At 40.5% G+C, this 26,646-nt stretch overlaps 2 protein-coding genes across 2 annotated transcripts in view; one reads left to right on the forward strand and one right to left on the reverse strand.

The window, feature by feature from the left end:
* Positions 1-718: 718 nt before the first annotated feature.
* On the reverse strand, positions 719-19,966 carry SKP2 (S-phase kinase associated protein 2). The gene is made up of 10 exons (XM_063295746.1): positions 19,677-19,966; positions 17,897-18,147; positions 15,946-16,057; positions 13,810-13,953; positions 11,112-11,246; positions 8,194-8,292; positions 7,127-7,254; positions 4,816-4,867; positions 3,146-3,253; positions 719-1,251 (listed from the first exon to the last, which is right to left on the reverse strand). The coding sequence occupies exons 1-10, from the start codon at positions 19,682-19,684 to the stop codon at positions 1,044-1,046; spliced, it is 1,245 nt and encodes a 414-aa protein (XP_063151816.1). The 5' UTR covers positions 19,685-19,966; the 3' UTR covers positions 719-1,043.
* Positions 19,967-20,794: 828 nt separating this feature from the next.
* LMBRD2 (LMBR1 domain containing 2) overlaps positions 20,795-26,646 on the forward strand; it is a 33,335-nt gene continuing 27,483 nt past the window's right edge. Inside the window, exons 1-2 of the mRNA XM_063295745.1 lie at positions 20,795-21,056; positions 24,485-24,706. Of these exons, the coding sequence (XP_063151815.1) occupies positions 24,533-24,706 (174 nt within the window). The 5' untranslated portion in view covers positions 20,795-21,056; positions 24,485-24,532. The remainder of the gene's footprint in view (positions 21,057-24,484; positions 24,707-26,646) is intronic.

The following is a 26,646-nucleotide window of genomic DNA, read 5'->3' on the forward strand; positions in this document are numbered from 1 at the left end:
GCAAGTCTCCCTCACTCACACCACCTCCCTGAGCCTTGCTCTGCTTGTGCCTTGCCTCATGGGCCACCCAAAAACCCTCCCTGGCCACTCGCGCATCTTCTACCTGTCAGCAACCACCCCAAGCCCCGCTGCTATAGTGCCAACCCTCCCCTGCCACTCGCACATAACCTCCCTGAGCCTTGGGCTTGTGCCACCCCTCCCCATCCACTTGTGCACCCTCCCCCACCCAGTAGCAGCCACCCCAAGCCCTGCACACTTGTACCGCACATGCCTGGCCACCTGCACACCCCCCTTTCTCCCTCTCCCACCCAGCAGCAGCCACTTGCCTGCCTGCCCACCTGCTTGCAAACCACCTGGGACTTGCCCCTTCCTGCCAGTTTCCCCACTGACTGGTTGTTTAAGCAAGGAGGTGCTTGCTTAACGACCCATGATCCTCACTTAATGACAGCAATGGGGACTGCAGGGATTGCCATCACTAAGTGATGCGGTCACATGATGTCACCCTTTATGACCGCACCACTTAGCGATGGAAATTTTGGTGCCAATTGCCGTAACTTGAGGAATACGTGGAAATCTCAGGGCCGTGAACTAAACAGAGACATGAAAAAGGGATATGTTCATGGTGTTTCCAGGAGCTGAAATAAAGACCAGAATCTTCAGTACATCAACACAAATACATCCTGCACCCTGCAACAAGAACTGGCATGGATAAAACAGAGAATATGAAAACTTGTTCAAGTTTTATTAACTAGAGCTACTTTTTAAAAAATATATATATCCACAAGAAGAGTGTGCATATTGCATGCCAGTTATTTGTGCATGATTAGCATTTCTTGGATAGGCCTCAGTAAAAGTAGTGGAAAATAAAACAGAAAAAAAAATACAACTGGTAAAACACTTGATAGCATTTGGTCACAAACTGATGAAACCAGGTCCATAACTGCAAATTGTCAAGTTAAAACAGAATGCAAGAACTCCATACTTAAGGCTTGAGGAACTGATACTGCTGTCGCTAGAAGTCTGAAAGTGTCTTTCGGGATGTATTAAACACCAGCTGGATTTCTCAAGTTCAGCCTGCACTGGATTCCCCAAATCATCTTTTTGCAACCAATGGTGGGTCTTGCAATAGGTGTAAAATAGGAGGTATTAATCTTTATATGAGGAAGCGTCGCTTTTAAGAGCTGTAGGGAACTGGCAGTCACTATTCCAAAAACCTGCAGTGTTTTGAGTGTAGCTATTTCACCAAGTTCACTAAAAGAAAAAAAGACTTAAATGAGCAGAATAATTCCTTTAATTTAGCTAGTGCAGTTTTTCACATGCTCAGTGAATGACTGGCAGCACACCCCACAGAATGATAGCTGGGACTTAACTATTCTTCTCTAAATTCAGGGGCACGTTGAAAACCATGTAATAATTCAATACTTCTTTACATTCTATAAGTACTAAGTTGTTTGCAAGTGTGTTCACTGCAACATTTATTTGGATGTGGGACAAGCAAGATATAAACAGCATTGCAGATTATCTTTTTACTACATATACTATATATACAGTACTATAAAACTGCCCCAGGCAGATAAGCCACTGTTTACCATTTTCCAGTTAGGTTATGCTCTGCTATCACCTCTGGGGAATTTACCCCAATAAGTGGTCAACTGATAATTTAAAAAGTTATCCACAAGGATAGTGGAAAAGGGGTCCTCTGACCCATGCATCTGCTTCATAAGATCCTCTTAAGTATGTTCAGCTTCAGACAGCAATCTGATGAGTGGAAAAGTTTAACAGCAGCAGATACAAATGGTCCATGGTCCAAAGTACATATTCCAAACTCTTTTCAACGTGTGCACAGCCCCACTGTTGAGTACAACCTAGGTAGCATTTAGTCAGTTTTTCACTCAAAAAGTAAACAGAAGACAAGGCAAGATATCCTGCCCCCTTTTTATACCACATCCAGCTTTTCCCAGTTAGATATACCAATATCTAAAACCATTGTCAGTTATATTTTTCCAGAATGTGCAGAGGGAAGAGCAGAAGCATTTCAGCTGGGTTTTTTTTCACATTTCATTGAATCATAGGGTTGGAAGGGACCTTGGAGGTCTTCTAGTCCAGCCTCCTGCCCAACGCAGGAGTCCTCATACCATCTCAGACAAAAGGTTGTCCAATCTATTCTTGAAAACCTCCAGCGATGGAGCACCCACAACTCCAAGAGACAAACTGTTCCACTGCTTAATAGTTCCCACTGTCAGGAAATTCCTCCTTATTTCCAGGTAGGATCTCCCTCTGGCGATCTTCCACCCACTACTTCTTGTCCTGCCCTCAGATGCTATGGAGAGTAAGTCAACGCCCTCTTCCCTGTGGCAGCCCTTCAAGTATTGGAAGACTGCTACCATGTCTCCCTCAGTCTTCTTTTCATTAAGCTAAAATGCTTACCTTCTTTCTGCCAATGCTTAATGCTAATTTTTTTCTGCCAAAGTCTCAGGCCAATGTATCCTTCCAACTAATGCATAAAGAACTAAGGCTACCATAAAAATGCTGGGACATAATTGATCTGTGTGGCCTCAATCCACACATTCTGTGTTTCATTTCTTAACAAAAGGGAGACTTCCTTCAGTTATACTTTCTGGCATTCAGGAGACCTCTGGTGGAAAGTGGGTCAATGACAACAGCCAAAGAAATTAACTCCCCTTTTAAAGGAGGATCAGTAGTGACCCTAGTCAAAAATAGCAAATAAGCAACAAAAGGAAAGGAAGAAAGCAGACAAAGGCATATGTTGAAAAACCAGAGAGTGGGATATTTATGAAAGGCATTCTGGAACCTGCTGTCAAAGGTTAAACTTAGACTTGAATAACCTATTTGTTGATGCCAAGAACAGGTTTTTTTGACATGCTTTCTTATCAACAGCTCCATACATCAGAATACATAGAAAAGTGCCACTTGAATAAAGCTGGAAGGGTTTACAATAATCAGGTTGCATTTTTTAAACTACAATCACAAGTCGTTTATATTCACAAGGAAATCCTGCACAGTACAAAATTTCAACTGTAATGACTTGCAGAAGCTTAGCTTTTGTGGGATAAACTCTCAGACAATTTTAGCAGTGCTTAGCTTTCCAAAAACCAACAATTCAATATTGTCAAAAATTACTCACAGCAAAGCCGCAGGCGGTATTTGGTAGCATCGACTAAGACCTAAGTGCTCAAGGCGTGTGAGCTGGTGGAAATACACAAAGCATTCGGGCTTCAGCATAACACTGTCACTGTAATGAAAGTATTTGAGAAATCTTTACTTTCCATTTACTTGAGACTTGAGGCCTTACGAAATAAAGCACTTAGCTTTTATTTAATTCTGAATGTTTATATTCAAGTCTTTCACTTAACTAAGTGCCATTACTGTCAAAAGTTTATCTGCAATGATTGGAAGAAAGAAGGGCTGTGTGTGTTGATTTTTTTTTTAAGGAATCCAGCTTCCTTCATAATATGATTATGTTAACTGAACCCCCAAATTGTGTTTTGTTAACTCCGGTTGTAAGGTTGTGAGCCTTTGGTCTCAGCCAGTCTTACTGAAGTCTATCGGACAAAGTACAGGGATTGCTCTCAGGAATATGACAAAGAAAAAAAAGAGAGAGAAAGGAATCTATTTCTCCATCTAGGATGACCACTAGGCCAAAGCATTGTGCAAATTATTCTCAGTGCATCTTTCTAATATACAAGGTTTCAGCAATAATAACCTTTTCCTACTTGGTATCTATGAAGGTAACACCCTGTTTCTGCCCAGCAGAAAATGTAGAGATCTCTGCTTTTATTATGGCTGAAGTCAGAGCAGATAGGCGCCTAAAGGACCATGCCTGATCTTGAATAAAACCAATCAGGGTTGATGTGGTAAATACATAGATGGCAGTTTACTTGGAGATCCCAGGACTGTGGCAAGACTGGGAAGTTGAAAAAACATTCCAGAGAAAGGCAATGGCTATCTACTTCTGTTTGATTTCCAAAAAAACCACATGGTCATATCCGTGAAGTCCCCAGGAAACACAATTTGAGGAAGCCTTTATGCCTAATATGCCATATTACAATCCTTCCCTACTGTTACGATAGATCCTAAATCATGTACTTTAGAAAAATGATTTATATAGACAGGTTTGGTAAATATGCTTACAATAAGTGTGGTAAGAAAAAAGCCTTCCTTCCAATGCAGAAACTGCAGAGGTGGTTGAGGATCATCTCAGAAGGTTTCATGGTAATTCTTGCCCCCACCCAACTTAAGGTGGGAGTAAACTTGGGAGGAGAGACCCAGTTTGGTGTAGTGGTTAAGCCACCAGGCTAGAAACCAGGAGTCCATGAGTTCTAGTCCCACCTTAAGCATGAAAGCCGGCTGGGTGACCTTGGACCAGTCACTCTCTCCTAGCCTAGGAAGGAGGCAATGGCGAACCACTTCTGGAAAACCTTGCCAAGAAAACTGCAGGGACTTGTCCAGGCAGTTGCCAGGAGTCAACACTGACTCGAAGACACACCCACATTTGGGAGGAAAGGGTTGGAAGCATGCTTGACTTCTCCTTTGCAGGAATGACTTATTTACAGTTGGGGCAAAGATGTTGCTCCAACAAGTAGTGGGTAATTAAGCGAGAAGGACCAACTCAGAACTGTATACTTGTAATACAGTCTTAGGCACTTAAATGTACTCCAATATCAATCTATTGCTTATACATGGCATATGATGCATTTTGATTCAATCTAGCGTATTGTTTTTTATTTATGCTATGGCACAAGGCTTTCAAAGATAGAAAAAAGTATTCAGTCACATTTGCAAATAAGTACTTACCTTAAATCTAAATGGATTAGACCAGGACATCTCTCTAGTAGTGTTTTAACATCTGAAAATGAAAAACCAAATATAATCTGTCATTCATACCTACTCAGTAGCACTATCCAGTGTATGACCTTACAAAAATGCCGTAAATTACTTGGTCAGAAATATGTTTACTACTAGGATTTGGTTTTTCTTGAAAGGCTGCTTTAGTTTAACACATTTTACATACTAGAAAACACAACATCTATTCAGTCAGTCTCCAGTAATTTTCACTGCAATGGGATGTTGCAGGACAGGGTTCATCAGTGCAGCACCAATGCCATATTATCTGCAAAACCTTAGGATGATTCCTGAACTATCCAGAAAATAAATACAGAGAATGATTCAAAATTTAACAAGGTTGCTAGCTGTTGTGAAAGTTCACTATTTTTGCCAGAACTCTTGTGACAGCATGCAAAATTGTGTAATGATGCCTAGCCCCTGAAAAAGCTGCTAATTCCTACTATATGAATTTACAGATGTTACAGATTAGACATTTGTACAATCATTCAGAGAAGTGTAGTTTAGTTAGGAAGTAAAGTGCTTAAGTACAGAGGACTTCTTTGTCCCCTAACTTAGACTGCCATCCAAACTGCCTTCTGGAAATGGCCCAGCCTGAGGCAGAGACTTCTGTATGTGTGGAAGAGGTGATAAGGCTAATCAAATATCTACCACTTCTTCCATCCTGAACAGTCTCAGGGATATAGCCAAGTGGGCTATTCAGTTGGGTGCTATCTACAGTCCAAACCACTTACTGAAAGCAATTCTGTCTGTAGCTGAGTGACAGAGTGTAATGGTATGTGGGAAAGACCTTGGGAGATGGGGCGAAGAGATGATGCCTAGGGAACAGCCAGATAAGAGAGAGCATAGCCCGCAGTTGGATAGTGGACAGGGCAAGAGGCTCAGAAGGGACCCTCCCTAGTTTTGGGCAATTGAGCCAAGCTCTGTATCTATGTTTGTTTCAACGGAATGTGTTCGGGTTATGTGCTCGGCTCAAGGACTTTTACACCGCATCATCAGAAGCCGTTGGGAGCACCTGGGATTGTGAGCCTGGGAAGATTCTACGAGGGGAGGGATCTCGTTTGCACCGAGGGGTTTTTAGTTTGCATTTGGCACGCTTTTCCCATTCTCAGTTTTCTTTGTACTTGCATACTATTCTTAAATAAACCAGATTTTATTGGGCTCTTGCTTGTGAGTCTGAGAGTATTTTAGGATAGGCAACCATTACACTCAGGCTGTAAAGGAGATGGGAGGGAGGACTGTATTTTCAGACTTGCAAGATTCTGTTAATGTAACCTTACAATAAAGTAGAATTAGCTCATCTGGTTGTGATTCCTGGAAAGGCAGGCACAGAGCTTGTGCTTTGCATATAAAAGTCTAAAGTTCCACACTTGGCCTCTCCAGAAAGATCCAAGATAGACTTCTGCCTGGAATCCAGGCAGCTCCTGCTCGCCAGTGTATATTATTATTATTATTATTATTATTATTATTATTATTTTCCTATCTTTTTTATATATAACTCAAGGTGGCGAACATACCTAACACTCCTGCCTCCTATTTTCCCCACAACAACAACCCTGTGAGGTGGGTTGGGCTGAGGGAGAGTGACTGGCCCAAAGTTACCCAGATGGCTTTCATGCCTAAGGCGGGACTAGAACTGAGTCTTCTGGTTTCTAGGCCAGCACCTTAACCACTACACAAACTGGCTCTCTATTTCTGGAGAACAACATAAATTACATAAATACTATTGAGCTTTATTGACTTTATACAAGGCAGCTTCTTATGATCTTAGGAAAGCAGCAATACATTTTTCAGCATACTTCTTTCCTATGTTCAGTGGGGACAAGAGCTCTACCCACACATCTGCACTTAAAACCAAAATGGTATATTCTGTAGTTAACTGGAAAACCACTGCAGTAGGAATATATTTATATGTATCTGCACTTTTCATGTGCGCATCTCCATTATCTCCTTTGCATATTGGAATAAAGTAAACCATACTATTTGGAATGTAGTAGAAGCTGGGTTAAAGCAGTGTCCAAACCTCAGCACAGGTTTGGGTTCTGCAAATTGTGTTGGCTCAAGGGCTATACCAGACTTTGAGAGGCTTGTCAAAAAACCACAGTACAAAAAGCAGGTTAAGGCTTCTTTTAGCAGCTGGTTTCAAGATTTTAAGGAGAAAAATGGTTGTGTAATTGAACTTCTGTTCAATTACAATGGGAAACAAAATGTCACAAGATTAATGGTAGGTTACCTGGACCAGCTATTTCAAGCCAAAGCTCACCTGGCATCAGGAGATTCTGTCTGTATCCACTAAGGTTTAGCTGCAATAGTTTCGGAGGAACGTGACTGACTACGATCTTCAAATGCTCGGCTGTGAAGTCACACCACCCCAAGTTCAATTCTTCTAATCTACATATAAATTGAGAAGGAATACATTCTAAAAATTATCTATTAAATGAGAGTTTTGAAGGCATCTAAATATCTAGATCTTGTATAAAAATACAAATATAAAACAGACCCTATTTTCAGTCTTCTAATTTGAAATTCAAACATATAATCTTCCACTTTCTTTTAATTTTTAAACCAACAAAACAGACAATGACACTGAGAGCCAGTAGATTTAGAACAGGAAAACAAAATTCACTCACACAACACATAGGCTAGGTTCCCTCACTGTGCTAAGCCATAGTTTAATTTAGGTTTGTTAACTCACAACTGCTGGCTTCACACACTGCACTGAACTGTGGCTGCAGCCTACAATGACTGGGTTCAAATTAACATACTAAACTAAATTCAACAAATATTACAGCTTAGCATGATACCTGAACCCAGCTCTTATGTATAAAAGTTGCTGTTCTACCTAACAGAGCATTTCTATTAGCAGAACTGGGCTGTGGTGGATTTTTAAATTCTGTTCTTCTACCGTCCCTGAAATCTACTCTGAGGTTTGGGGAACCCTTTGAACAGAAGGGAAGGTGGCACCAGGTCTGCAAAAATGTGAAAACTGGCATATGTCCTGGAGGAAGTTCCAGGGCCATCCCATTCAGTACCATGCTATAAAAATGATGAAACTCAATCTATGGTCTCCCTTATAGCATCCACACTAGACTGTTTGTGCTTTCTTTTTTGTTCCAACATTTCCTTTATTATGCATCATATGTATGAGTTTCCTGCACCTGTGCACAAATCATCGTGTGAATGCCTAGATGACCACTCAAAATCCCCACAGCAATCTGTTCCTCTAATCGGAACTCTGGATTGTTACTAGAGTTTCTATCAACAAATCCTGTTTAGAATGTTTAATGCTAGTGCAAAATGCAATGTAATCTGTTGTGTAAGTCATATTACCTTGGACAGCTTTTCAACATCACTTCCAAGATATCTGCAGAGAACCCAGAACATCCAGATAAGTTCAGCCGGACCAAGTTGGGGTTCTGTGCTATACTTCTAAAAGAGAAAGAACAGAGTGGAGTGTTCAGATCCGGCTACATTAATCTGTTTGATCATACGGTAGCAGAACTGCGGGGGAGGCTGAATGTACCCAAACTGTTTCTAACGTGCAAAACTGGTTATGAATTTACTGATTATTTATTTAATTTATATACTGCTGTTCACAAACTGAAGCAGTTAACAGAATTAATAGAACAGCTGTTGGGAAGGAGAACAAGGCTGTATTCACATCCTCTACGTGGAAGCTGTGGAGAAGGAAAGGTCTAGAGAACTGAACAAAATGCAAATCACAAAAATAATTCTAACTGAAGGCTTTCCAAGCTACTTTTTGATTAATCGGATGAATTATTAGACCAAAAGTTTTAGACTGCAATTCTAAATACACCTACTTGACAGTAAACCTTCCGGAAAATATAACAGGACTCATTCCTGAGTACTCATACACATACAATACATCAGAATCAGTTTTAGTCATACTTCAGCCTGGCTATATGACAGATATCTTAGGTGTTACAGAAAATAATCCCGAAAGAGCAATCAGAAGTCACAAGATGCAGGGCTAAGCTCAGCATGTATGTGAAAGCTAGGTCTGCTTTTACTGTCCTTATCACTAGATTCACAACTACTCCAGGTTAGGAGAAACGTAGGCTATATACATACCCGCCAATGGAGTTTTACATGTTTAGTTAAGGGTTCTTAAACAATTCTTTATTTTCAGTCACCTGGTCTCCCAAACAGGGGTTGGGAAGGAGATTTTTATCCTTGCCCTTTACATGAAAACAGTGGAGAAGGAACAATGGTTGAGATGGAAAGAGCTGGCGAACTGAAATAAACTCTTTTGCAAAAGAAGGGGCACGAACTTTCTTCTTGCACAAGAAATGAGGGAGAAAGAAGTTGGGGACACCAAACCAAATTTAGTCTGAATTTTTAAACATGGTGCAATTCCTAAATTACCTTAATTGGAAGTTCAATTGCTCAACTGACTAAACCTGTGTATATTTTCATGTCAATGTTTTATTTATTTATTTAATTTTTATCCCACCTTTATTATTTTTATAAATAACTCAAGGCAAGGAACATACCTAATACTCCTTCCTCCTCCTATTTTCCCCACAACAACAACCCTGTGAGGTGAGTTGGGCTGAGATAGACTGACCGGCCCAAGGTCACACAGCCGGCTTTCAGGCCTAAGGCAGGACTAGAACTCTCATACCATGCCTGATTGGCTCTTGGGCTGAGAGAGGGGGACTGGCCCAAGGTCACCCAGCCGGCTTTCAGGTCTAAGGCGGGACTAGAACTCTCTTACTACGCCTGACTGGCTCTTGGGCTGAGAGAGAGGGACTGGCCCAAAGTCACCCAGCCGGCTTTCAGGCCTAAGGCAGGACTAGAACTCTCATACCATGCCTGATTGGCTCTTGGGCTGAGAGAGGGGGACTGGCCCAAAGTCACCCAGCCGGCTTTCAGGCCTAAGGCGGGACTAGAACTCTCCTACTATGCCTGACTGGCTCTTGGGCTCAGAGAGAGGGACTGGCCCAAGGTCACCCAGCCAGCTTTCAGGCCTAAGGCGGGACTAGAACTCACGGACTCCTAGTTTCGAGCCCAGCACCTCAACCACTAGAACACAGACACTATCTTAAAAGAGGGATTCCATGGTGAATGAAAAAGCAGAAAGTCTTGTCTAAGATTATGCCTTTCATTCACACCTATCTTACATTTAAAATAATCAGCAGCTTAAAAAATGCTGCTCTTTGATTAAAGAATATGTTTTATCTATTACTAAAAAGTTTGTTAACTTGATTAATGGACAAATCAATTCTAGAGAAGGAAAAGGAAGTGAGTGAGGTAGAAGAAAGGCTTCCATAAAGCCCTTTTGGCACAGGCTGACAGGATAGAAGATGAATACTGGTCGTTCTCACTTAACAACTGCCCTGTTTAGCAGCTGTTTGAAGTCATGACAGCACTGAAAAAGAAACTTTATGACTTGACCTCATGCTTAGGACTGTCGCAGCATCCCTGCAGTCACATAATCAAGATTCAGGTGCTTGGCAACCAGTGGGCATTTACAATCATCATAGCATCCTGTAGCCATGTGATCGCCATTTATATGCTTCACCGCCGGCTTCCAACGAACAGAATCAATGGAGAAGCCAGCAGTAAAATTGCAAGTCATGGTATCATGATGTCTCGTTTAACGACCACAGCAGAAGTGAGGTCATAAGTCCATTGCAGTCACATGATGTCTCACTTAACAACCGCTTGGTGACAGAGTTGCCAGTCCCAATTGTGCTCATTAAGCAAGGACTACCTGTATGCAAAATTTTTCACTTTTTGATTCTGTAGCTGAGTTGGAGACTTTTTTCTTTCCTACTTTTTTTCTCTCACTGATACAAAGGGGAAGGAAATCAACCAATGAGAAGGCAAACACAGTACATCCTGTGATCAAGAGCTCAGGGGCACAGGATCTGCAATGGTTTCTGTGGACCTGTAATGTCTTTGAGCCTGCTTCTAGCATATCTCCACCTTACGCTGCTATTGTTGTTTGTTGTTATTATTTATAATAGCCAGCCTACTCCAAAAGACTCTGGCAGCTTACAACACCCAAAATACAATTTACAACAATTAAAAACATAACAGAGCATTACAAAGGATAACAGCCAACAGAAAAACAGCCACAGCAATCAAAAACACAACAGAGGCTCCACTAACACACTAACTCCAGGCCTATGAACAAAGTAAGGGCTCTGTCAAGGATTTGTTACAACCCTGGCTCTTGCTGATATCTGCATCCCACATTGACACATTTTTTGGTCACTCACCTAACAATATCAGCAGAAAGTACAAGACCTTCCAAGCTGAGATTCTGCAGGCTCTGGCATCTGGAAAGAATACTCTCGAGATCTGCAACCTTTATTGTACAATTCGATAAGTCCAGATGTTGCACACAAAGAGCTCTAAGAAAGAAAAGACAGACAGACAAAGGTGTGAAGAAAACAATGGGGCTTTAGAATACAATTCTTAAAAAAAGCACAACCAAAATCATAGAATCATTGACCTGTCTAGTTTGAAGGGACCACAATGATCATCTAGTCCCATTTTCTGCAATGTGCAAGAAAGCCAATTAAACCATTTATGAGTTTTAAAACCTCCAGAGAGGGAGAACCAACAGCCCCCATAGGTAGATGGTTCACTGCTGTACAGAACTTACTGTCAAGAAGTTATTTCTTAAGTTATATTTAAACAAAATCTTGGGAGCTGCAACTTATACTCATTATTTCTGGACCTATTTTCTCTGGTCATGGAAAATGGTTCTTCACTGCCTTCCCTGTAGCTTTATGTACTGGAGCAGGACTATCGTGACCGCCATCACTTTTTAAAAAAACTTTATTAATTTTCAAAGTATAGTTAAAATACAAAAGATAGAATACAGAAAAGATAGAATACAGAACTAAAGAAAAGAGAGAAAAACTATAAAGGTGCAGAAACAGATAGAAAACATAGAAAGAAAGTGACTTCCGACTTTCTCCAACACAGATATAAAAGCATATTATGCAAATATAATCTCTCACCATTAATTAAACCTTAAGTAACATTATTTCTATAAAATCAAACCATTTAATTGTCAAAACCCAAACTCAAAATTTCACTTTTTTCAGATACAAGCAGATAGTCCAAAAGTAGTTTCCAAGAAGAAACAAATACAGATACAGTATTTTCTCTTATCAATGCTGTTAACTTGGGCATTTGGGCCAATTCCATTAACTTAACCATCCATTCTTCCATTTTGGGGATCTGTGAATCTTTCCATCTCTGTGCATATAAAAGTCTTACTGCTGTTACCATGTATAAAAGCAAAGTCCCATGCTGCTTCTCAAGCTGTTTATCTATCAAACCCAAGAGAAACAGTTCTGGTTTCAACTGAAGCTTTTGAATAATACCATATATCTGATCCCAGAATTTCTTAGCCTTTTCACTTTCTTTTCTCCAAACCTCCCAAATTCCTCATAGTTCATAGACATCCCTGTACCATTTGCACTACCCTCTTCTAAACCCTCCGTGATGGAATGTGAGGGCGATCTTGGAGAACAGAGGGAAGAGATGCCGACTAGGGAACGATCAGATAAAAGGAAAGGGAGCCCGAGAGAGGGTGACGGTCTAAAGAAGAAACTTAGGAAAGACCTGCCCCGATCACTCAAGCGATCAAAAGGGAGGGCAGGAGATTTGTACTTTCAGACTTGCAAGATTCTGTTAATGTAGCCTTGCCATAAAGTAGAATTAGCTCACCTAGTTGTGTTTCCTGTTTGGCTTACCTGGAAGGGCTGACACCCTCTCTAATTTCCCTCTTAATACTATCTTAATTTGGAATCTTTCAAAAACACTATCTTGTAGATTCATAAAATCCACATAGCACACATATGCAGGATTATGCAATATTCACCTCACATAAAAACCTTCACACAACATATTTAAAATGTATTAAACAATTAAAAACATTTTGTTCATTTGAAAAAAGAATTTAACATTACCTTTTTTCAGTGCTTCCCCTAAATTCAAAACCCCTTTTCTCTTTCCCTAAGACCACATATCCCTATACATACACATTTTAAACATTTTACCCACAAGCACTCTAATTACAAACTGCAAATAAAATGCTGGAACAGGAGATGCTCTCAATATCTGGTCACAGTGCCTGGAGCAGGGTTTCTCAGCCAGGGTTCCATGAAACCCCTGGGTTCCGTGAGAGGTCACTAGGGGTTCCCTGGGAGATCATGATTTATTTAAAAATTATTTCAAATTCGGGCAACTTCACATTAAAAAGGTAAGTTTCATCCTGTATTTTTAGTTTAAGAACACCGTTAATGCATATATACAGGCCTACCCACAAAACAAATATAGTAATTTTGTAACTTCCGGCCTATATTTGAGCCTATATTTCTGCAGGGGTTCTCAGAGGCCTGAAAAACATTTCAAGGGTTCCTCCAGGGTCAAAGGTTGAGAAAGGCTGGTCTGGAGGGTAACAAACACTGGATGGGATGAAACAGTCTGAGGTTGAATGCCAAGGAGATGAAGTTGCTGCTTGTTCTTCAGGGTGCTCTGACTGTTCCAGTGTTGTCTCTATGGGTTGGCACTGCCCATTCAGGCCCTGCTCTGGCTTATAGGTGCAATTCAAAGTGATGGTTGTCACGTATAAACTAATAATATAAGGAAGCTAGATGGTCCAAAACAAAGCATCAGCTGTAGCATCATCGTTATCTTGTTTTGTGCCTGACCATGCCCATCATGACAGCTGTCCTTTCAGTAAACAACTCTACCAGGGTGACCATTTTTTGCTCCCAGCCAAAAAAGGTTGCCTATTCACACATTGCACTGCACTGTTGTGAATTGACCAAGTTCCCTACCCCACTTGAAAATCTTGCTTTTCTTTTTTCAAGACAGACTACAGCTTATTAGTAGACAGACAGGAATGAAACTGAAAAAATAAAGGGTTAAATAATCTCCTTTTGGTGCAGCTTTTACCTGCTTGTTTTAAACAAAGGTGTCCCGATGCAGGACCTTGGACAGCGGAAGGCAATCACCCCCAAGGACAGCAATTGGCCAATAACTCCTGACAAGAGATTTTTACCTGCTAGATCAAGAGTTTGCCAGAGCGACTCATCAAGCCTTAAAAAAAAGAAAAGAAAAAAAGGAAATCAATTTAACAGCAATTGAACCGAAAGCATTAGCAGAACTGAGATTATCATTAGTAGACTGTTATTCTACAAGTCTATGAACATGTGGTCAGGATTAGGCCGACATGTTAAAAAATTATCAGTAAGAATACTTACATTTTCCATGTTGGTTATACTGTAGCTATGGCAGAGTTGTGAGAAAAAATCTCTACAGGCTACTTTTGTGCACTATTGCATACATTAATCAAATTTAAAGGTGGAAAGAAATTAAAAGATGGATGAGATATTTATGATCAGCCACTCATTGCTCAGAAATATCTCCTCCTCCTTTGAACTGGTAATACTTGTCAAGTGGCTTCAGGAAAGAAGCCCAATTTATTTTTTTATACAAACAGCGAGCTTCAAAGTTAGAAGCTATATTTGAGAGTGGAAAAGGAGATTGGCAAGTAATATCTAAGTTATACTGTACTCTGTTTTACAGTATATTCTTTATGGAGTGTTCGCATGGACAAGATTTCTTCATTTTTCTAATTTAAAAAGTCTATTTGCTGTTGAATAAGAGCTGTTCAATTTCTTTGTATAAAATAGAGTAAAAATCTTTTTTATCTACAATATTTTGTTTAATGCTAGTAAACTTTATCAGTTTTGTGTAAATAAGCCTTTTAAGTGTTGGCTTTTTATACCATGCTGGTACATTTTTTATTAATTATGGAGCCCTAAAGAGGGGGCTTTATGTTCCAAATACATCTAGCGAGCTAAATAAAATCTCATCATTCTTATGTTAGGGAAACCACTATATTATCTGAAGGACTGCCTTGTCTTTTTATCCAGACCTTTGAGAGCCTTGGGGATTTTAGCTGGTGGTTTTGAAGTATTTTTTTTTTTAATTTTTATTTTTATCCCGCCTTTATTATTTTTATAAATAACTCAAGGCAGCGAACATATCAAATACTCCTTCCTCCGATTTTCCCCACAACAACAAACCTGTGAGGTGGGTTGGGCTGAGAGAGAGGGACTGGTCCAAGGTCACCCAGTCAGGCCTATGCAGGACTAGAACTCACGGACTCCTGGTTTCTAGCGTGTAATATTTATATACTGCAAGCCACTCAATGCTATTCAGGAGTAGGCGGTATACAGGTAGTCCTCGCTTAACAACCATTCATTTAACAATGGTCCGAAGTAACGGCCTCAGAAAAAGTGCTTTATGATCTGTACTCACACTTATGACTGTTGCAAACCATCGCATTATGCCGGGATCACGTGATCACAATTCAGGCACTTGGCAGCTGGCTTGCATTTACGACCAGTTGCAGTGTCCTGCAGCCACGTGGTCACATTTGTGACCTTTTTTTGCCAGTTTCCAGCAAAAATCATCTATTGGGGAAGCTGGATTCGCTTAACAACTGTGGTGATTTGCTTAACAACCTGTGATTTGCTTACTGACCATCGTAAAATGGTAGTAAAGTCAGGTCACGAGGTGACTCACTTAATGACCGTACCACTTAACAACCAATTTTCCAATCCCTATTGTGGTCATTAAGTGAGGACTACCTGTAGAGATTTGTTAAAGAAACACATACATACATACATATATTCATACATATATATGGAAAACACTGGTGGCAAGACTTCTTGACACTATGAAAAGCGAATAAATATTGCATGCATTGGGCAAAATCTGTACAGAACTTCACTGAAAAACAGCAAGAGGAAAACTGATAGATTTGCTCAGGTATAGATAGAAAACATTACAGCTATACCACAGCATGCAGTTAAAATTCCATCCAAATATGCCATTATCTTTGTATATGGTGTATCATTGCATCACATGTGACAAATAAAACTAACTCACTGAATTCCTACCAACTGTAATAATATGATTTATCAGTGCTCAGTGGAAACCAAATGAATTCAGCAAACATTAAAAGGAAAATGTTCTTGTACATTTATATATACTTCTATTTAGAAATCAACAGCCACTTACGAAAGGCGATGCCATCTCTGACAAACCTGGGAAACTTTCAGCAAATCAGCCAAGGTAAGATACGAAAAGATTCCCAACAGCAACTCATCTGGCAAGCTATCCCAAGAAACACCTTTTGGGGATGAGAGGAAAGAATTATTACAAAGCTTTAATTGAGTGTTTCTCATTCTTGGCTGCTTTAAGATTTTGGAATTCTGGGAATTGAAGTCCGCACATCTTAAAGCTGCCAAGATTGAGAAACGCTGCTTAACTGGTCCATTGTCTGCTGAACAAGGAGGCAGATAAGCAAACTTTCCAGCATCTTTTGCACTTTTCGAGCAGACCCTAACTGCGGCATAATTGTGTAAACCTGCATGGGTCAGTTAAGGTCACTCTACTATTAAAAAAGATGAATAAGAAGTTTGAACATCCATTAGTGATGCTCATTTCCATCTTAGCTGTGTCATGCAGATTCCAGAAAACAATAAGAAGCCCACAAGACTGCTGGTGTCCTCACTTCAGATGTACCTATCCAGACTTTGAGATATGGGTTAAGTAAGGATGTCATTCACTGGATGAAATACAGGTAGTTCTCACTGAACAACCATTCGTTTAGAGAGAGTTTGTATTTATGACAGTGCTGAAAAAACCAATTTACAACTGGTCCTCACACTTATGATCACTGCAGCATCCCTGCAGTCAAGTGATCACAGTTTGGACGCTTGGCAATCAGTTCACATTTATGACTGTCGCAGCGTCCTGTGATCGCCATTTTCGACCTTCCCAGCCGGCTTCTGGAAAGCAAAATCAATGGGGAATCGTGTGATTCGCTTAACGACCACGTGGTTTGCTTAATGACCACAGTGATTCACTCAACCACCGCTGCAAAAAAGCTAATAAAATCAGGTCAGATTCGCTTAATGACCGCTTTGCTTAGCAACTGAAATTCCTGGCCCAATTGTAGTCATTAAGTGAGAAATACCTGAATAGGAGGAGAATGCAAAAGGAACAGCCCTTTCAGATGTGGTACCACAGCTGGAAGAACTGCCTAGTGCCTAACATGTGTTACTTTAGCACTGGGGAAAACCTTTTCTATTTTCTTGGGCTGCTTAATCTTGTTTAAGTTGTTTTTATTTTGTATCTTGTGATTCTGTGGCAATTTATACTTGAGTAGTATGTTTTATTACTATGAATTTTACACTCTTAATGGTTGGGCTTTCAGAAGTCTACTTTAGGGCAGTCTATAAACATTGTTCATAAAACAAATTGAAGTGCTGACCTCAAGTCCTTTATTTTGGATCCTACATGGTTTGAAACAATAATCCACAATAACACACACACACAGCATAAGCAAAGACAGCTTTTAGAAGTAAATCTTACAGAGGTCCATGTAACTTACTTCAAGGTAAATAAAGTGGGACTGCAACCTGTGACAAACTTTCAGTAACACTAAAGGAGTGAAACTTAGTCTCCAGAAAATGGAATAGCCAAATGTTGGCTAGGGTATTAAATTACTAAATTAATTTGCCTTTTTAATGATTCCCAGCTGATAAATGTATTTGCATGCAAACTGTGACTAATATAAATCTAATTTTGAAGAAGTGCAGTCAGCCAGGAAAATAAATCTTTCAACAGAGTACAAGGTTTAAAGTGAAAAAATTGGCATTAATTTTCTGCTCCGTTTAAGAAATACACTGTTCAGGCCCTGCACTGAGTTAGTGTGTTGAGTAAATTCAGCCACTCTGATTTGCAAATTATAGTTTATGGTTAGTCTGTTGTGTGAATTCAGCCAACTATTTCTTATCAACAAACCAAGGTTAAGGAAACATAACCTATAATAGGTGAACCCAACCTGTCAGGCTGCCTTTATAATAAAAAAATTAAAATACTATCACTTTAAGCTTTATCATTATCCAGAAGTTAAGGATAGAATTTTGAATAGCTTTTTCAGGGGGGCAAGAAAAGGTCTTACCTGGTACTGCCTCTTGAAGCAGTCTAGGCTGGTGGACAATCACAAATTTGGTTTCCCTCACTTTCTGCCGTTTGGTGGGTGGACCCTCACACATCAACAGTTCCTGGGGGGTGTTCTCACTGCCTAGTTTATCCTTAAGAGCAGACACCCCCATGCCTGAGAGGAGCTCTGAAGTCTTGCTAGGATTCCAACCCCATGGCAGACTTGTAGTGAAGTTGCTGCCCAAACATGGAATTTCCTGAAGATGTCTCCTGCAGGGATATAAAGGCCCACAGCTACCGTTTTAGATGCAATCCCTAATAGCCAGCACATGAACAGAGACAGAAGCTCAACAGAAAGAGTCACAAATATACTTCCTGAAATTACAGTTTCTAAAAATGACGTGAAAGGGAATATAGTTGCTTCTCCTCCAGAAAACTGCTGAGGATTGCTCTATTCTGACAGGGTGGTCAAGGATTTCAATCATGAGCATGCATATCAATACAGGAAGGACGGTTGTTGGACATGACCAAAATGATCTTGCTAGAAACGTAGCCTGTCTGTACTGTTTTCTGCTCCAGTAGATCCTACAGTACTAGGAACTCACAGTACAAGTGAGTTTCTAGTACTCTGTTTACCAGAGAACTGCACAATTGGTACGACAAACACTGCCCTAGTAAGGAAGCAGCCAGACGTCAATCCCAGGAATAGTAAGACTCAGGAACATTATTAATATGGAAGCAGAGAGATCAAAGTTAAAGAGATGTTTACTTATCCTTTACTTGACTGGGATGCCTTCATACATTACTAAGTCATAGAGTATTGTTTATTTTTGACTCAGCATGTTGTATGAAGCCAACCACTATAGGTTTATTACTTAACATTACCAATGAATCAAAATCATGATGGCTTTTTAATACACTAGGGCTTACTGTAGGATGGATGAGAGGGAGGCCAGGGAGATCTCATGCAACCAAAATAATACCATCAAAATATATACTGAGTACGGTAGACAAATGTGTTTAGCAATTAAATAGGTATACTGGACTGGGGGACCCTGACCAGTTATAACCATTGTGTGGATGGATGGAAGCCCTGCATGGAAGATAAGAACACCCTGTTTCAACAGAGGACCATAGAGGTCAAACCAGAGGATGGCAACCGCAAACCTTTCTATGCTGTTATCAAGAAAATAAATGGACATGTTGATGTAGTCATCAGAAGTCAAGGTTGGCTCAATGAAACTCTCAAAAATATCTCAATGACATGTTGCATCACTGTGCATAGATGCAACAACCTTTGGGGAAAAGTACTTTTGCATTCAAATACAACATTTCCAAATACAATTCAGCTATATCATGCAATACTACAAGACGACTCCCGATTTGTGGCTTGTTTAATCCGATTGCCACATACGCAGTAGTTGTATTTTCAATTTTTCAAAGAAAAAAGAGATCCATATTTAGTCCATATGGACACCTACACAGGTTTGCTTTGTTCAAACCCACGTGCTAGCACATCTGTCCACCCATGCAATTGTTCATAAGGAGTATGTGCCAGTACCCTAACTTTTCTAACTTTTTTGCATTTATTGGAAACATTGGGGATCCTCCTTTAAGTTAAAAAAAATTGTCTGCAATAGATAGGTGTCCAGTTATAATCTGAAAAGTACATGCCCGATTTGTGGGCTGCAGCATTTAACTGAAACCCCAAACAACTCGCAACTGCGCGCGCAAGCCAATCCGCCGCTCCTAATATTTTCTTCGCATCCGCCTATCCAGCTGCATCCATTCACCTTTACCTGTGCATGATGCTCAGAAGTGTGATGCATTAAGAACGGGGATCTCCGATCCCTCGGCTTTTCCGTTCCCGCGCCTTGCCTTGCTTTGCTTTGTTGATCGAGCTAATCTTGCCGCAGCTCCGGAAACTCAGCAACAGAACCTCGCGCGCTCGATCCGCCCGGGCTAACGTTCTAGATCTCGCAGTGGCTCTCGGGAATTGTAGTGCCTTGTGGTGGAAACAGTTCTCATATATTTTTCTTTTGCTACTACAGTAACACCTTCTTAGATTCTTGAAAAAACGTTCAAAAACATTATTAAGAGCAGTGGTTTCCGACTGCTCTTTTCCAGTTCCGGGAAGGTGCGATTTGGGTGAAATGTATTTGCAATAAAAGTAGCATCTATTAAAGCATCCACTTTGACAGCAAATAAATGTCAGCAATTAGGTTAGTACAGCATTTGGTTTAAAGCTGCGTTTTTCAAACTTGGCAACTTTAAGATTCATTTTAAGATGGGCGGTATAAAAATACAAAAAATAAATAAATAAGTGTAGATTTCAATTCCCAGAATTTCCCAGCCAGCATGCTGGTTGGGGAATTCTGAGAGTTGAAGTCCACACATCTTAAAAAGATGCCAGATTTGAAAAACACTGGTTTAAAGCAGAAATTAACAGTGCAATGTTACACTTGTCAACTGAACCGTAAACCACAACTTCAATCCCATATAGGTATAGGATTGCAACCTTCATCAACTAGATCAGAGATTAGTAATTGTAAAATCAGTTCATGGAGTCACAATGTTCGTTCTCTATTTGATTGATTGATTAGGTACCATTAAGTCTGTGTCAACCCTCCACCAACCCATAGGTGGATTTTCTCCATGACGATCTGTCCCTAACTCCTTTATCAACCTTTATTCCGCTAGGTAAACAAAGGAAGCTTGGCTTTCGCAATGCCTCCTGGGTGCTGTAGTCCACTCGTAAAGTGACGGGGTCGAACCCTGCTCCTGCGCAAGCGCGAAGCAAAACGCGATACCCCCTGGGTACTGTAGTCCTCCTCCGTGAAGGAAGTGATGTAGCAGTTGTAGTAGGTTTCTGCAACGTGGAATTTTTTTTCCCAGGCTTCCTCGCGCGCGTGAGGGACGAACCGCGGCTGGCGACGACGGAGAGCGACTGCGCGGAGCCGGAAATGTCAGACCCGTCCGGGGCTCGGCTGGCAGCCGGCTCGGTTCCTTCCTGCGGAGAGCCGGGCCTTTTCCGCGTGAGGAGCAGGCAGCCGGGAGTCCCTGGAAGCAGCAGCGGGAAGGAGTCCGACTGAACGGAAACCCGGGAGTCGCTTGGTTCGGGGCCCAGCAGTGACCCGGCGAGGATGCAACCGGGGCGGGCCCAGCCCCGTCGCTGCCGAGTAAGTCCAGGGAGCCTCGTCCTCCCGCGCTGGTTAAGTTTCTTCTCTTCGGCCCTCTCAGGCCGGGTTCAAAATGCTGCCTCAGGCCGGCCTTCCCCGACCCGGCGCCCTACAGTGTGTTGGACTACAGTTCCCATCACTCGCAGCCCGAAGGCTCACGCTGGCCGGGAATTTGGAGATTCCGACAGATCCGGAGGGCACCAAGTTGGGGAAGGGCACTTTCTTGAAAGTAAGTAACCAGCCTATCCGGGAGGTGGCAAGGGTAGAATTGGAGTGATAGCTTCCTAATTCTAAGGGACACTTTTGAAATAATTACTGTAACAGGTTGAGTGCTTTAAGGTCGTGAAAACAGGGCAGCCCACTCTGGTTCTTCGGGATTCTCTGCTTCATTGTTTTGGCTTTATCCGCAGACCGGATATAGAAGTGTGCTAAATAAATATAGGGCATGACTGTGAATAATTATCAATGGATATGTTGTATTCTGGCCTTACCTGTTGCCAGCCCTACCCACACATGCTGTGGAAACACTTTTATCCACAAATTATTGCCCATCTCAGACATCCAGTGGTTAGATGAATAAAAGTGCTAGAATTCAGTACTGCAGCACTTCAGATCTTAGGTGGGATGGTGGTAGTCAAATGTGTATTTTTTATGTATCCACATATGAAAAATATACCTGTGGTAATGGGCAAAATAATGGCAAATGTGCCTGAATTTGAAAAAGAAAGACTCTGACCCAGTCTGTAGAATTGGTGATTGGTAGATGTACAAAATTAACAAGTGCTGCTTTTAAAAAATCCATTCCAAAGCAGAGAAACTTCAGATCAATTTCTGAAAGGCAAGGTTGTGGTGCAAAGGGAGATGAATGTGAAATGCCCACTTAGGACTCTTTAAACTGCCAACTTGAGTTCACTGGAATTTACAGCTTCATTTTAATGTGTTATCTTGTTTTTCACAGAAATTGTACAGAAGACATATTTACAGATACGGTGTGTAGTGTTTGCTTAAGGTTTTATCTTACTGCTTTTGAAAAGCTGCTAGCTTTTTGGACCAGCAGTTGCTTAAGCTTTTCTCCCTAACTGATTTAATAACAGTTTAAAATTATTAAGTTATCCTTGGTGGAAGATTTTGATGGTTAGCTTTTTCTCAATACCTCCACCACCTGTGTAGTAAAAATTATGGGGTAAAAGTTTGTTAACAGATTTGAATCTTCCTTCTCACCTCTGCTTATTACAGCAATATGTACTGTTTATGTGATTGTGGTTAGAAGTTAATTTCTAATGATTTAATAAGAGTTGACAGATGAAATAATGAAGGATAAAATGAAGTTAGTCACTCCGGATCTTATTTATTCTTTAAAATATATTCTGCCTTTCTGCCACAATATGACTCACTCAAAGTGGCTGATGTAATATTACCCAAAACAATAATAGCACAAATCAATAAAACAATAACTAAAGAGAAAAACAAGCAGAAAACAGCAAACAATTTAAACTCACCTGTAGGAGCAGAGAGACAAAACAGGGACAGAAACGCAATCATTTGAAAGGTCTGTGATCTGGTTGAATAAATATTCTTGAATGGGACATCACAGAGGAGGGAGTTCTATGGCAGAGTATCCCAACCTTTTACACAGCAAAGAAGTCCATGTTCTGCATTCATGTCAGGAAGTTTCTGAAACTGATGGGTTATGCAGAAGGATCATTACAGATGATTTTGAAGAGCAAGCAAGCAGGGTCATCTCAGTAGGGACTGGTTTCTCAGACATCTTGGTTGTAAGCCATTTGTAATCTGTTTATATTGCATCTTTTCTATAAGGAGCATTGTCCATATTATTTAGATTTTTTTTTATCCCACCTTCTTTATTTTTATAAGTAACTCAAGGCGGGGAACATACTTAATACTCCTTCCTCCTCCTGTTTTCCCCACAACAGCACCCCTGAGAAGTGAGTTGGGCTGATAGAGAATGACTGGCCCAAAGTCACCCAGCTGGCTTTCATACCTTAGACGGGACTAGAACTCACGGTCTCCTGGTTTCTGTTTTTAAAAACTCCAGTGCTGTCTCCTGTCTGAGGATAGAGACACACATGCATGCAGACACTCACAAAGACCCCATACAGAGAAGAATGTTAGAAATACACAGAAAAATGGGGGAGGTCTAAAAGACAAAAGAGAGTATCCCAAGCATTGCATAATTAATCCTCAGATAATATTAATATGTGAGTCCCTATAGCAGTGTTTCTCAACCTTGGCCACTTCAAGCTGTGTGGACTTCAACTCCCAGAATTCCCCAGCCAGCATAGCTGTGTGGACTTCAGTTCTGGGAGTTGAAGTCCACACAGCTTGAAGTGGCCAAGGTTGAGAAACACTGCCCTATACTGTAGATAAGTAAAGCAGAAAACGTGACCCCTCTTCACATGTGTTGCTTCTTTTCTCCTGCTTTAAGCTATTTTTCTTGTGACAGAACTTTGTAATTAGAATAGCTCCAGCTGGAAGTAAAACAGTTAAAAACAAGTGGGGTTGTAGGTTCCACCTGTTCGTGTCCTTCGCATGTATTCTCTAAAGCAGCTACAAGTTCCCCCAACTCCAGATCTACTACATTGTTACTACCATCAGAGACAGCCAGCATGACCATTAGCCATTTGTAGAGGGAGATAGATTTTACTCAGGAACTGAAGTAGCATTTAGATCAGTGCCTTTCCTCTGTGGATATTAAAATACAGTGAAGTCTGATGGCATGGATCAGGATCCAGTGTGGCAGACAAGTGAAATGGATATTTTTTTAACCTTTTCAACTGAATAGCAGAGCTATACTGAGCTTTCTTGTTTTAAAATTTTAGTTTCTTCTGTGATAGATGAGCTGTTCTTTGAGAAACAGAATCTCAGAATTCCTCCTTCATTCAGAAAAATCATACAGGTAGTCCTCACTTAATGACCACAGTTGGGACCAGAATTTCAGTTGCTGAGTGAAGCAGTCATTAAATGAATCCCACCTGATTTTACAACCTTTTTTGAGGTAGTCGTTAAGCAAATCACACAGTTCCCCATTGATTTTGCTTGCCAGAAGCTGGCCAGAAAGGTCAAAAATGGCAATCACATGACCATGGGATGCTGTGACAGTCATAAATGCGAACCAGTTGCAAGTTCCCAAATCATGATCATGTGACTGCGGGGATGTTGCAATGGTTGTAAGCGTGAGGACTGGTTGCAAGTCAGTTTTTTCAGCTCTGTCGTAAATCTGAACCATCACTAAATGAATGGTTGTTAAGTGACGACTACCTCTAGTTCTTTAAATACAGTGTGCTTGTATGAGGGAGACCTGCTATTGGCATGTAGTACTGCCTTTACATGTATTTTATCTAGTAGTATGCAGTGAATTATATGTTTATTGCAAGCCATATATCACTGTTTTTTGCTTTTTATTATAGCTGTAATCTTACAAACCAATACATGCTGGTTGGAATCAGTGGACAATAATGAGTGGTGCAGCTTTGGGCATCGAGATAGTTGTCGTCTTCTTTTTGGCTTTAATCATACTACATCGATACGGTGATTTCAAAAAGCAGCACAAACTTGTGATTGTAGCAACACTATTAGCTTGGTATCTTTGTTTTCTCATAGTCTTTATACTGCCCTTAGATGTCACTACGGTAAGAATTTTCATATTTATTTTCTCCATTTTTATGAAATTTGACTATAATATTTCCATAGAAGATTAGCAGATAAGCATTTTCTGTTATTTGTTTGTAATAACCTACTTATTTTCAAAAGTTACATCGGAACTGATTTCCAAAGAATCCTATTTCATCAAATATCTAACACAGTTAAAAAAAAAGCAGCATAATGTAAATTCAGACATTTACTGATTTTGCTTTACTTTAAATAAAATGAGAAATCACATTTGCTCCACTTTGATCATTGCATATTTACAGTCCAGCTCTCATGACCACAAAAGGTACAGGAATATCTCATGCAGGTGAAGTAAGGGAGAATTCACTGCTTTTTCCTTGCTATAAGTTTTTTTTTATTACTATTATTTTGGCCAGAGTTGATTTTACCAATATAACAGAAATAGACCTTTTGTTTATTTGTTCATGAAGTGCATTCACTTTTGCTAGGACTAAGTTTCAGGGCTGTGTAATCTTTCAGATTTAAAAGCAAAAAGGTGTACAGAGCGTACAGGGATGCTCATGTTACACTTGAGAATAATTCTCTTCCGACATGTCTTTTCTAAGGATCATGTAGCGGCCCTTCACAGGTACAGCATGATTCCAGGAAAAAAACGTGTTTTAGAAGTTGCCAGCAGATGCTTTGTGTGTGACCCTGTGTACTCTGAAGTGCCTTTTTGCCTTGACATCGAAGACACTGCACAGCTTCACCAAGTTACATTACTACTGTACAAAGAAGTGGAACAGATCCCTTAGTTTAGAAAATGGCCTCCACCACCTGAAGTAAGGCTTTGGTCCCGGGGGCGTGGTGGCTCAGTGGTTAAGACGCCAGGCTTGTTGACCGGAAGGTTGCAAGTTCGGTGGTTCAAAACCAGAGCGACGCATGGCGGAGTGAACTCCCACACTTGCCCCAGCTCTTGCCAACCTAGCAATTCGAAAGCATGCACATGTGAGTAGATAAATAAGTACCGCTTCGGCGGGAAGTTAACAGCGTTCTGTGACTGTCATGCTGGCCACATGACCGTGGAAGTGTCTTCGGACAACGCTGGCTCTTCGGCCATGAAACAGAGATGAGCACTGCCCCCTAGTGTCGGACATGACTAAACAGGAACCTTTGCCTTACCTTTTATTTTATATAAAGCATAGAAAGGTAATAAGTAGTAAGCCAAAGAAATTAAAGACATGAGGTGAAAAAGGAATATAGTTAAATGTAGTTTATATTCTAAACTTTCACTATACCTCTCCATGCTTTCCCATCCTTGCAAATTATCCTGCTTTCCACCATGCCCGTATATCCTTTCTTACATTGCCATTTGTTCTTCCAATTTCCCACTTTTCTTTCTGAGGATCTCATTCATCCACCCCAACTTCCTTGATCTCCCCTTCCCTCTCAATCTGTTCAGCTCTTTCATATATTTATTTTTGCGATTCCATCCTCATTCATTCTTCCTAGGTGACCAAACCGATGGGCAATATATAAATTTAATAAATAAATAAATGAAATAAAGCACACCTCTTTCATACTGATCACTTGCTTTAGTATTCAATCCACATTAATTTGGTCCCTGTTCATTCCTGACTCTTGTCTTGTCTTGTTTTATTTTACACCCCTCTTAAGTACCCCATTTCTACTCGTTCAGCTTACTTTGATGTTTCTCCTGAGGTCTCTAACTCTCACTTTCAGATATCTCAAAATTTCTTCCTATGTTGCTTCATCTTTAATAAGCATTTGGCTAAGGTGTACAAGTTTATCTACTTGCTCTAGTTTGTCACTATTTATGTAACTTGAAATTGTTCATTGTATTTTCCCTGTCAAACAGAACTACCTCGCTCTTTGATACAGAATTTGCAGATATATATTCCTTATTGGACCATACAGTTTTCTAACATTTACTTCAAATCATTCAGGTTCTTAATCAACA

This window comes from Candoia aspera, chromosome 2, assembly GCF_035149785.1.
Source record: "Candoia aspera isolate rCanAsp1 chromosome 2, rCanAsp1.hap2, whole genome shotgun sequence".
In the NCBI taxonomy this organism is placed as follows: Eukaryota; Metazoa; Chordata; class Lepidosauria; order Squamata; family Boidae; genus Candoia; species Candoia aspera.